The 12,083-nt window shown below is 48.1% G+C and overlaps 1 protein-coding gene across 2 annotated transcripts in view; it reads right to left on the reverse strand.

The window, feature by feature from the left end:
* The window catches only part of LOC100339723 (ATP-dependent RNA helicase DDX19A), a 41,002-nt gene that overhangs the window by 9,155 nt on the left and 19,764 nt on the right, over nucleotides 1-12,083 (reverse strand). For both annotated transcript variants that reach the window (XM_089320470.1, XM_002711716.6), the window contains 3 exons: nucleotides 10,918-10,966; nucleotides 7,786-7,836; nucleotides 6,749-6,884 (listed from right to left, as the gene is read on the reverse strand). Coding sequence is in view for 1 of the 2 variants with exons in the window: in XM_002711716.6 (XP_002711762.3) it covers nucleotides 6,749-6,884; nucleotides 7,786-7,836; nucleotides 10,918-10,966 (236 nt within the window). In the remaining variant the exon portion in view is untranslated. The remainder of the gene's footprint in view (nucleotides 1-6,748; nucleotides 6,885-7,785; nucleotides 7,837-10,917; nucleotides 10,967-12,083) is intronic.

Below are 12,083 nucleotides of genomic sequence, written 5' to 3' on the forward strand. Positions count from 1 at the left end.
GTCGCGGCCAAATGGGGAATAAACCAACAGATGGAAAACCTTTCTCTCTCTCTCTCTCTCTCTCTCTCTCTGCCTCTCCTTCTCTCTGTGTAACTCTTTCAAATAAAAAAAAATTTTTTTTGACAGGCAGAGTTAGACAGTGAGAGAGAGAAAGAGACAGAGAGAAAGGTCTTCCTTTCTGTTGGTTCACCTCCCAAATGGCTGCCACGGCTGGCGCACTGCCAGCCGTCAAATAAATAAATCTTAAAAAAAAAAGGCCGGCACCGCGGCTCACTAGGCTAATCCTCCGCCTTGCGGCGCCAGCACACCGGGTTCTAGTCCCGGTCAGGGCGCCGGCTTCTGTCCCGGTTGCCCCTCTTCCAGGCCAGCTCTCTGCTGTGGCCAGGGAGCGCAGTGGAGGATGGCCCAAGTACTTGGGCCCTGCACCCCATGGGAGACCAGGAAAAGCACCTGGCTCCTGCCATCGGATCAGTGGGGTGCGCTGGCCGTGGTGGCCATTGGAGGGTGAACCAATGGCAAAGGAGACCTTTCTCTCTCTCTCTCTCTCACTGTCCACTCTGTCAAAAAAAAAAAAAATCTAAAATACCACTTCCTATACTGATATTGAAGTTGGAGAATTTCAGTATTTTGTGATTTTATGATTTATTTATTTTTTGGAAGGCAAAGTGAAAGGGAGGAGGAGAGGGTCAAAGAGATATCTTCCATCTGTCTACTGGTTTACCTCCCTCCCCTACAAATACCAGGCCAGGCAGAAACCAGGAGCCAGGAACTCCATCTAGCTCTCCCATGTGGAAGCAGGAACCCAAGCAGTTGAGCTATCATCTGCTGTCTGCCAGGTACATTTATAGAAAGGTGGATCAGAAGTGTGGACTAACTAGAACTCAGTTGGGCACTCTAACATGAGATGCTGGTGTCTCAAGTGGTAGATTAACCCACTGTGCCACAATGCTCACTCAAGAATTTGTTTTAATTTCTCAGTGCACAGAGAAACTAAGCCACAGTTCTTGGTCCTTCCAAAGCCAGCTGTGCAAATAGGACAATCAAGAGATATAAAAAGGGGCTGGGGCTGGGGTGTGGTGGGTTAGGCCTCTGCCTACGGCACTGGCATCCCCTGAGTCCCGAGTTGAGACCTGGCTGTTCCACTACTGATCCAGCTCTCTGCTAATGCCTAGGAAAGCATCAGAGGATAGCCAGGTGCTTAGGTCACTGCACCCATGTGGGACACTTGGAAGAAGTTCCTGGCTCCTGCCTTTGCATTGGCTCAGCTCCAGCCATTATGCCATTTGGGGAGTGAACCAGCACATGGAGGACCTTGCTCTTTGTCTCTCTCTCTCTTTATAAAGCTCTGCCTCTCAAATAAATCTAAAAAGAAAAAGATATAAAAAGCTGATCGAGTCTGATCTAGTAGCTGATACATAGTAAATAGGAAGGGGTAGTTTGGTTATCATCTTGAACTTTACAAATGTTTATATTATGTTGGTCTAAATCAAATTCTTTTTTTTAGATTTTTATTTATTTATTTTTCTGACAGGCAGAGTGGACAGTGAGAGAGAGAGACAGAGAGAAAGGTCTTCCTTTGCCGTTGGTTCACCCTCCAATGGCTGCCACGGCCGGCACGCTGTGGCTGGCGCACCGCACTGATCCGAAGCCAGGAGCCAGGTGCTTTTCCTGGTCTCCCATGGGGTGCAGGGCCCAAGTACTTGGGCCATCCTCCACTGCTCCTGGGCCACAGCAGAGAGTTGGCCTGGAAGAGGGGCAACCGGGACAGAATCCGGCGCCCCGACCGGGACTAGAACCCGGGGTGCCGGCGCTGCAGGCGGAGGATTAGCCTATTGAGCCGCAGCGCCAGCACTCAACTTCTTATATAAGCAACTCAGCCACACAACAAATAATCATTTGAAGTTACTCATACATTGCATTTACAGTAAGTTCTCTACTAGTGCTAAACCTACAGGGTATTTAACAAAAGCCATAGCAGATTTTTAAAGACTTATTTATTTATTTGAGATGCAGAGTTACAGAGGGAGAGACAGAGAGGTATTCCATTTGCTGGTTCATTTCCCAAATGACTGCAACACTGGAGCTGGACCAATCTGAAAGCAGGAGCCAAGAGCTTCTTCCAGGTCTCCCACATGGGCGCTGAGGCCCAAGCACTTGGGCCATCTTTCGCTGCTTTAGCACAGAGCTAAAGAGCCATTAGCACAGAGCTGGATTGGAACTGGGGCAGCCAGGACTCAATCCGGCACCTGTACGGGATGCCAGCGCTGCAGGAGGCGGCTTAGCCCACTAGGCCACAGCACCAGCCCCGGCAGATTGTTTCTCTCAAAAAGTCAAACCAAGACAAGAATTCTGTTCTCTAAACCATTGCTGCAGTTTAACAGGCTTACAAAAGGCACTTCTTCAGGCATGTGTTAGTTCTCAGACAGAAAGAACTTTGAAAACATATGTGTGTTCTTTTTGGAAAAAAATAGTGGTTTTTCTGATTTGGTTGTGAAGGAAATAAAGTCATTACCTAAGCAGTACTCATGTGACATAAAAGCTTTTACTGGTTCTGGTTCTTTTTTTTTTTTTTTTTTGACAGGCAGAGTTAGACAGTGAGAGAGAGAGAGACAGAGAGAAAGGTCTTCCTTCCGTTGGTTCACCCCCCAAATGGCTGCTACGGCTGACGTGCTGTGCCGATCCAAAGCCAGGAGTCAGGTGCTTCTCCTGGTATCCCATGCGGGTGCAGGGCCCAAGCACTTGGGCCATCCTCCACTGCCTTCCCAGGCCACAGCAGAGAGCTGGACTGGAAGAGGAGCAACCGGGACAGAATCTGGTGCCCCAACTGGGACTAGAACCCGGGGTGCCAGCGCCGCAGGCGGAGGATTAGCCTAGTGAGCCGTGGCGCTGGCTTATTTTCATTTTTTCAAACTCAAAGTACAAAACAGATCAAGTACACTGAGCACTCTGGGTTCCATTCTTTGTTTCCTTTGGCTAACAACAACTAAATCGGAGAATTCATCTTTAAGAGAACAGCTTACCAGTGGTTGCACTGAGACCTCCAGTCTTTAAAATGCAAGGAATTGGCCGGTGCCGCGGCTCACTAGGCTAATCCTCCGCCTAGCGGCGCCGGCACACCGGGTTCTAGTCCCGGTTGGGGCGCCGGATTCTGTCCCGGTTGCCCCTCTTCCAGGCCAGCCCTCTGCTGTGGCCCAGGGAGTGCAGTGGAGGATGGCCCAGGTGCTTGGGCCCTGCACCCCATGGGAGACCAGGAAAAGCACCTGGCTCCTGGCTCCTGCCATCGGATCAGCGCGGTGCGCCGGCCGCAGCGCGCCGGCCGCGGCGGCCATTGGAGGGTGAACCAACAGCAAAGGAAGACCTTTCTCTCTGTCTCTCTCTCTCACTGTCCACTCTGCCTGTCAAAAAAAAAAAAAAAAAAAAGCAAGGAATTTAAAAAACTCACTGATACTCTGAGGAGCACAATGTCAGTCTCATGAGATGACGAAGCACATCTAGTTGTCCTGATTTTTTTTTTTTTTTTAAGATTTGAAGGGCAAAATTAGAGAAACAGAGATCTTCCATCTGCCGGTTCACTTCCCAAATGGCCACAAAGGCCAGAGCTGGGCTGATCCGAAGCAAAGAGCCAGGAGTTTCTTCCACGTGGGTGCAGGGGCCCGCAAGTACTTGGGTCATCCTCCACTGCCTTCCCAGGTACTTCATCAGCAGGGAGCCAGATTGGAAGTGGAGCAGCTGGGACTTGAACCTGGCGCTGCAGGTGGCAGCTTTATTTGCTACACTACACCTCAGCACCAGCCCCCGCCCCCCATATGGTTTAAGAACAGAAGCGGAGATGACAGACTTGTTGAATAAAGAAATACATATAGAAAAGTATGACTTTTATAAAAAACTTATATAAAAGTTTACTTTTTAAAGTATAACTTTAAAAACATTTAAAAGGTACACTTTTTTTCTAATTTTCCTCCGTGAGTGAGAGAGACAGAGAGCTAGGTAAAGAACTCCCATCTGCTGGTTCACTCCCTAACTACCCACAACCTGGGGCTGGGCCAGCTGAAATGGAGCCAGGAACTCAACTACTTGAGCCATCACTGAGCCGTCCCAGGGTGCACATTAGTAGGAAGTTAGAACCAGGAGTCAAGCTAGGATGTGAACCCAGGCACTCTGATATGGAAAGAGGGTGTCTTAACCACTAGGCTAAATGCCCACACCTAAAAGTCACACTTAAAAACTTGTCCTTCAGGCCGGCGCCGCGGCTCACTAGGCTAATCCTCCACCTTGCGGCGCCGGCACACCGGGTTCTAGTCCCGGTCGGGGCGCCGGCTTCTGTCCCGGTTGCCCCTCTTCCAGGCCAGCTCTCTGCTGTGGCCAGGGAGCGCAGTGGAGGATGGCCCAAGTGCTTGGGCCCTGCACCCCATGGGAGACCAGGAGAAGCACCTGGCTCCTGCCATCGGATCAGCACGGTGCGCCGGCCGTGGTGGCCATTGGAGGGTGAACCAACGGCAAAGGAAGACCTTTCTCTCTGTCTCTCTCTCTCACTGTCCACTCTGCCTGTCAAAAAAAAAAAAAAAAAAAAAAAAAACTTGTCCTTCACCATTATTTCATTATCAACTAGTTAGCTCCTTTTGAAGTGTCTCTTGGTGGTAACAGCTGGCAGGAACATGGCCTCTATTGGCCCACAGTGGGCATACTACATATTTTGCAGAACAAAAGCATAGAATCATTTTATTCCACCACACTGTTATTCATAAGCTCTATTGAAGAAAAAAAAAAAAAAAAAGATTTACTGGGCCAGGCCAAAACCAGGAGTCAGGAACTTCATCTGGGTCTCCTACATGGATGGCAGGAGCTCAAGCACTTGGTCATCTTTTGTTGCCTTCTCAGGCACACTATTATGAAGCTGAAATCAGAAGCAGAGCAGCTAGGACTTGAACTGGCACTTTAATATGGGATGCTGGCCTTACAAGGGGCAACGTAACCCTCTGCACCACAGCATAGGCTATCACCAATTTTTTCCTGTCTATGATTTGGATTTATTCTAGTAAGCACCAAAAATGATAGGGATATCTTGTGTTCCTCATAATACCCAGTGCAGTGGCATATATATAAACCAATGTTCGATAATATCTCCTAACTCACAGAAAACAAAACATGTGGTACAGCTTTTAACAATTCTCTGCTGGCCAGTGCCATGGCTCACTAAGCTAATCCTCTGCCTGTGGCGCTGGCACCCCGGGTTCTAGTCCCAGTTGGGGCACCGGATTCTGTTCTGGTTGCTCCTCTTCCAGTCCAGCTCTCTGCTGTGGCCCAGGTCCTTGGGCCATGCACTGACATGGGAGACCAGGAGAAGCACCTGGCTCCTGGCTTTGGATTGGTGCAGCGCGCTGGCCACAACGTGCCAGCCGTAGCAGCCACTTGGGGGGGTCAATCAACGGAAAAAGGAAGGCCTTTCTCTCTGTCTCTCTCTCTCTCTAACTCTGCCTGTCCAAAAAAAAAAAAAAAAATTATCTGCCTTTAAAATAATGTCATTAAAAGCCATACTAGGGGCCGGCGCTGTGGCTCAGTGGGTTAACACCCTGGCCTGAAGCGCTGGCATCCCTTATTGGCGCTGGTTCTAATCCCGGCTGCTCCTCTTCCGATCCAGCTCTCTGCTATGGCCTGGAAAAGCAGCAGAAGATGGCCCAAGTCCTTGGGCCCCTGCACCTGCGTGGGAGACCCAGAAGCAGCTCCTGGCTCCTGGCTTTGGGTTGACGCAATTCCAGCCATTGAGACCAAATGGGGAGTGAACCATCAGATGGAAGACTCTCTCTCTCTGCCTCTCCTTCCTCTGTGTAACTCTTTCAAATAAATAAATAAATTTTTTTTTAAAAAGCCATACTCAGCACAATGCCATCCACATGTTCTCTTTTTTTAATTTTTTTTATTTTTTTGACAGGTAGAGTTATAGACAGCGAGATAGAGACAGAGAGAAAGGTCTTCCTTCCATTGGTTTACCCCCCCAAATGGCCACCAAGGCCGGCGCTGCACTGATCCGAAGCCAGGAGTCAAGTGCTTTCTCCTGGTCTCCCATGTGGGTGCAGGCGCCCAAGCACTTGGGCCATCCTCCACTGCCTTCCCGGGCCACAGCAGAGAGCTGGACTGGAAGAGGAGCAACCGGGACTAGAACCCGGCTCCCATATGGGATGGCACTGCCGCAGGCGGAGGATTAACCAAGTGAGCCACAGCGCTGACCCCCACATGTTCTCTTAACTGTAGGATCTGGATGTTCTTTCCTGAATTCCAGAACTACTGAAGGATGCTAGCTTCCACAGGTACTGGGAATTCAGGCTCCTCTGACAGACTTCTATAAAAGCAGAGATTATTCTTAAGACTTCAAACCCTACAGTCTAACAAAAGGGCTTACCTAATAAGAAATGTTCCTGACATCCAGAAATCACCTGTCAGCCAATATTTTATTGAAAGTTCTAAGAGCATAAAAGAAAAAAGACTTTCAGCTATAATGAATAAATCTGTGGCACTTAAGATCTCTACCAAGAGGAGAACTGGGGAGCCAAAGACAAGGATAGGAGACCACCACAGGAAACTATTCTTTCTGACTTCTGAATCCTGTGAACTGTTACCTATTCAAAGAAGTAAATGCATTCACATTTTTAATATAAAAGTAAATAATAATACTCCTACAAGAATTTCTTAGCTGCTGCATTACACAGGGAAGGACTGACAAGGAGGAGCCTTGAAAGGAATGAATACTCACAGCCGCAGCTCCTCAAAAGACTTCACAGAGTAGAGGGGGGAGTTGGGATCCCGCTGTAGGACTTCCACTTGGTTTGTGTTATCCACGAGGTTGCTTCTGATCAGCTTGTTGAGCAAGGACTGGGCAGCTCTGTCCTCTGTTAGGAGGAAACCAGATTTTCTTCACGCTCATCTGGAAAACCCCATACTTGTAAAACCACTCCATCCCCTTCTCGGTACCAGCAGCTTAGCAGCCAAGCATGGGTGGAATCTCACACCAACAAGTCTCACTTTAAGTTCCTGTCTACTAGATTCAAATAGGCTGTGCTGCCCAGCAACTCACTGTTTCCATATTCCACTGGTTTGTTCTTAACTTCTAACCCCTCCACATTCTCACTCATGACCTTAGCTATACACCCACCTGAACCTGTATCCTCCATCTTCCCTCCTGTGATTAGGATAAATGACTTGTGCTCTTATGGCTCAGCCTGCTTGTCCAGTAGATTCTATCCTTTCCCACCGACAGGCCATTTGTCCAAACACTGACTCTCTTGCATTATCATTTCCTCTTTTACTGGTCATTCCCACCAGTGAACCTGCTCTCAACAAAAATCTGCATCCTCCTTTGCCCCACAACCCCATCTAGTTACAAACCCATTTCAATACTCTCTTTGCTGGAACATTCCCTAAAACATCTGTCTACACTCGTCCCCCCTTCTCCATTTCTCTTTGAATGCGGTACACTGAACAGGATTCATTTTAACCTGGCACAACCTCAACAGCCCTTATCAACGTCACTCATGGTGTCCACAAAGGTCAATTTCTAGTTCTTCCCTTAATCAACTTAGCACTTAAATTGCACTCCCTGCTTCTGAAACTTTGCCATCAGGGACAACACACTCTTTCAGTCCCTCTCTGTCACAATGACTGGTCCTTCTCAATGTCCTTTGCTGAGTCCTCCATATCTCACTGGTCTTGCAACCAGAGCACTTCTGGCTCCAGGAACGAAGGCCTGTGCCCTATTTTGTCTCTTGCCACAGAGCTTCCAAGAGTAGTTACCTTTCTCGTCTTCATCTGTCTTCTCTGCTGAGGTACTGGTTTTGACAACACCTACACAGGAAAACAGATGTCATAATTAGGCAAATATTAAACCCACCTAAAAGGTAGAAAGGACAGTGTAAATATTAAAATTTATTTTAGTGATCAGAATATAGTTATTATTTATTTATGTTTAACATTTTTATTTCTAGAAGTTTTTAAGTGCTTAAGAAAAATTTAAATTCCTAGGAAGTTTGAACATCACAGTGGTGCAAATAGGTCCTTCTGACTTATCCTACTTTAAAATACAGCATTACGGATGGGTGTCTGGCTTACCAATTAAAATGCTGCCTGCAACATCTGCATCCCCTATCAGAGTGTCTGAGTCTGAATCCTGGCTCTACTCCCAATTCTAGATTCCTGCTAAAGCACACCCAGGGAGGTCCATGCCAGCCACATGAGAGCCTAGGACTGAGTTCTGGGCTCCTGACTTTGGCCTGCCCAGCCCCAGCTACTGTAGGTATTTGGTAAGTGAACCAGCAGATAGAATCTTGCTCACCCGCAAACAAAAAATAAATTAAAACTATAAAAAATATAGTTTTACATTAGGAAACACAATTTGCATTGTTTTCCTTAACATATAGGCAAAAATCCTAAAATTCTGACTAAAATCTCTGCGCCGAGGCAGAAACGGAGACTGTCATGGTTTGCTGACAGAGGTTTAAGATGGTATAATACCTATGGAGAGGGGCCAGTACTCTGGCATAGCGGGTTAAAGCAGTACCGCCATCCCATATGGGCGCCAGTTCAATTCCTGGCTGTTCCACTTTAGATCCAGCTCTCTGCTATGGTCTGGGAAAGCAGCAGAAAATGGCCCAAGTCCTTGGGCCCCTGCACTCGCATTGGGATACCCAGAAGAAGCTCCTGGCTTCGGATCGATGCAGTTCTGACCATTGCAGCCATCTGGGGAGTGAACCAGCAGATGGAAGACCTCTCTCTCTTTCTCTGCCTCTCTGTAACTCTGCCTTTCAAATAAATAAATAAATAAATAAATCTAAAAAAAAAAAAAAAAACCTATGAGGCCAGTGCCGTGGCTCACTAAGCTAATCCTCCGCCTTGTGGTGCCGGCACACCGGGTTCTAGTCCCGGTCGGGGAGCCGGATTCTGTCCCAGTTGCCCCTCTTCCAGGCCAGCTCTCTGCTGTGGCCAGGGAGTGCAGTGGAGGATGGCCCAAGTGCTTGGGCCCTGCACCCCATGGGAGACCAGGATAAGCACCTGGCTCCTGGCTTCGGATCAGCACGATGTGCCAGCTGCAGTGCGCCGGCCGCGGCGGCTATTGGAGGGTAAACCAACGGCAAAGGAAGACCTTTCTGTCTCTCTCTCTCACTGTCCACTCTGCCTGTCAAAATAAATAAATAAATAAATAAATAAATAAATAAATAAACCAACCAACCAACCAACCAACCAACCTATGGAGGATTCTCTGAAAATAGATACAAACTGCAAATGCATATATCTTTAACCTAGCAAGTCTATTCTGGGAGGATTTATCCTACCAACACATCTGCACACACATAAAACAATTTCTGTTTATTGTTATCCCATGAAAAACTATTTATGAAAGTAAAAGACTGCTTAAGTAAACTACAGTGTTTCAACACAAAAATACAATGTTATGCAGTCACAAAAAAGTGAGGAAACAACATACTAACATGAAAAGCTTGCCAAAGTACATTGCTATGAGCAAACTAGGGACACTGTGTATTTCATGCCACCTTTTGCTGAGGGGTGGGGAAAAAGTGGAGGAGAGATAAAGAGAAAGTAATGAAGACAATGAGGAAGAGACTGAGTATTGTATTTACTCTGCATAATCAAACTGGGAGGATATTAAAGATTAATAGTGGTTGGTTACAGGATGTAGCTGTGTTAGGGGTTGAGCTGCATCCTCTCAAAATTCCTGTGTTCAAGTACCAATCCCCAGTATCTCAGAATATGACATTTTGAGGCCGGTGCCGTGGCTCAACAGGCTAATCCTCCGCCTTGCGGCGCCGGCACACCGGGTTCTAGTCCCGGTCGGGGCGCCGGCTTCTGTCCCGGTTGCCCCTCTTCCAGGCCAGCTCTCTGCTGTGGCCCAGGAAGGCAGTGGAGGATGGCCCGGGTCCTTGGGCCCTGCACCCGCATGGGAGACCAGGAAAAGCACCTGGCTTCTGGCTTCGGACTGGCGTGATGCGCCCGCCGCGGCAGCCATTGGAGGGTGAACCAACGGCAAAAGGAAGACCTTTCTCTCTGTCTCTCTCTCTCTCTCACTGTCCACTCTGCCTGTCAAAAAAAAAAAAAAAAAAGACATTTTGAAACAAGTCCATGCAGATGTAATTAATAAAGGTGTGGCCATTAGAGTGGGCTTTAAAATTTTTATTTGAGGGGCCTGAAGCACTGGCATCCCATATATGGGTGCCGGTTCGAGACCCGGCTGCTCCACTTCAGATCCAGCTCTCTGCTATGGCCTGGGAAAGCAGAAGAAGATGGCCCAAGTCTTCGTGGGAGACCAGGAGGAGGCTCCCGGCTTCAGATAGGCACAGCCCTGGTCGTTGGCGGCCAATTGGAGAATGAACCGTTGGATCGAAGTTTCTCTCTCTCTCTCCCTTTCTCTCTCTGTGTAACTCTTGACTTTCAAATAAATAAATCTTTAAAAAAAAGGTTTTTTTATTTGAAAGACAGACCACCACAGAGGGACAGAGAAAACAGAGATCCTCCATCCACTGGTTTACTCTCAAAATGGCCACAAGAGCCAGTCTAAGCCAGGACTGAGTAACTCCATCTGGGTCTTCCACATGGATGGCAGGGGCCCAAGCAGTTAAAACATCAACTGCTGCTTTCCCAGGTAACCTAGCAAGGAGCTGGATCAGTACAGTACCAAGGACTCAAACAGGCACTCCAATATGGGATGCTGGCATATCAGAATGGGTAGCTTAACCCAATGCACCATAACACTGGCCTCTGTATAAAAAGGGGAAATTAGAACATAGGCACACATGGAGAACACCATGTGAAGATGAAAGCAGACATTGGTGTAAGCAAACCTAATTTACTAGTTCTGGGCGAACAGAGGCACAAATATAACTTGGACCTGGTTTGCAGTTACTAGTGACTCACCATTGGTTTCTGGTTTGACTTTCTCTTCCTTGATCTGCAAACTGCTTATCTGAAGAGGAATAAAAGGAAACAGAATTAAGCAAAATGTCCCAATCCAAACTCTCTTGTGAAAGTCTAATAAGAACTCGTCAGTCTCTCTGCGCAAAAAAAAAAAAAAAAAAGTAAAAACTACATAAAACTTAAAAAAAAAAGTCTGGGTCCCAGGAAGCAGGCCTTGTGACAGCAGTTTAAGTCACTGCTTGGGACTCCTGCATCTCATATTGGAGAACGTGGCTTGAGTCCTGCCTCTGCTTCCCAAGCAGTTTCCTGCCTGTAAGGCAGATGATAGATCAAGTATTGAGTTGGAATTGGGCCATCTTCCACTGCTTTCCAAGGCCATAGCAGAGAGGTGGACTGGAAGTGGAGCAGCCAGAACTCAAACTGGCACCCATATGGGATGCTGGCACGGCAGGCGGCAGCTTTACCCTCTACGTCACAGCACTGGCCACCCACCCCCCAAAATATTTAAATCCATGCATATGATGAGTCTTCAAAAAGTTCATTGGGGCTGGCACTGTGGCACAGCGGGTAAATCCACCGCCTGCCGTGCCCGCATCCCACATGGGTACCGGTTCAAGACAAGGATGCTCCACTTCCAATCCACCTCTCTGCTATGGCCTGGGAAAGCAGAAGATGGCCCAAGTGCTTGGGCTCCTGCACTCATTGGCCCAGCTCCAGCTATTGCAGCCATTTGGGGAGTGAACCAGCGGATGGAAGCCTCCCTCTCTCTTACTTTCTGCTTTTGCCTCTCTGCAACTCTGCTTTTCAAATAAATAATAAATAAATCTTTAAAAATATTTCATGAAACTACATACTATAAAAAACCTATAGGCCGGCGCCGCGGCTCACTAGGCTAATCCTCCACCTGCGGCGCCGGCACACCGGGTTCTAGTCCCGGTCGGGGCGCCGGATTCTGTCCCGGTTGCCCCTCTTCCAGGCCAGCTCTCTGCTGTGGCCAGGGAGTGCAGTGGAGGATGGCCCAAGTGCTTGGGCCCTGCACCCCATGGGAGACCAGGAGAAGCACCTGGCTCCTGCCATCGGATCAGCGCAGTGCGCCGGCCGCAGCGCACCGGCTGCGGCGGCCATTGGAGGGTGAACCAACGGCAAAGGAAGACCTTTCTCTCTGT

This window comes from Oryctolagus cuniculus, chromosome 18, assembly GCF_051225735.1.
Source record: "Oryctolagus cuniculus isolate XC-2025 breed Fujian yellow rabbit chromosome 18, ASM5122573v1, whole genome shotgun sequence".
NCBI lineage: Eukaryota > Metazoa > Chordata > Mammalia > Lagomorpha > Leporidae > Oryctolagus > Oryctolagus cuniculus.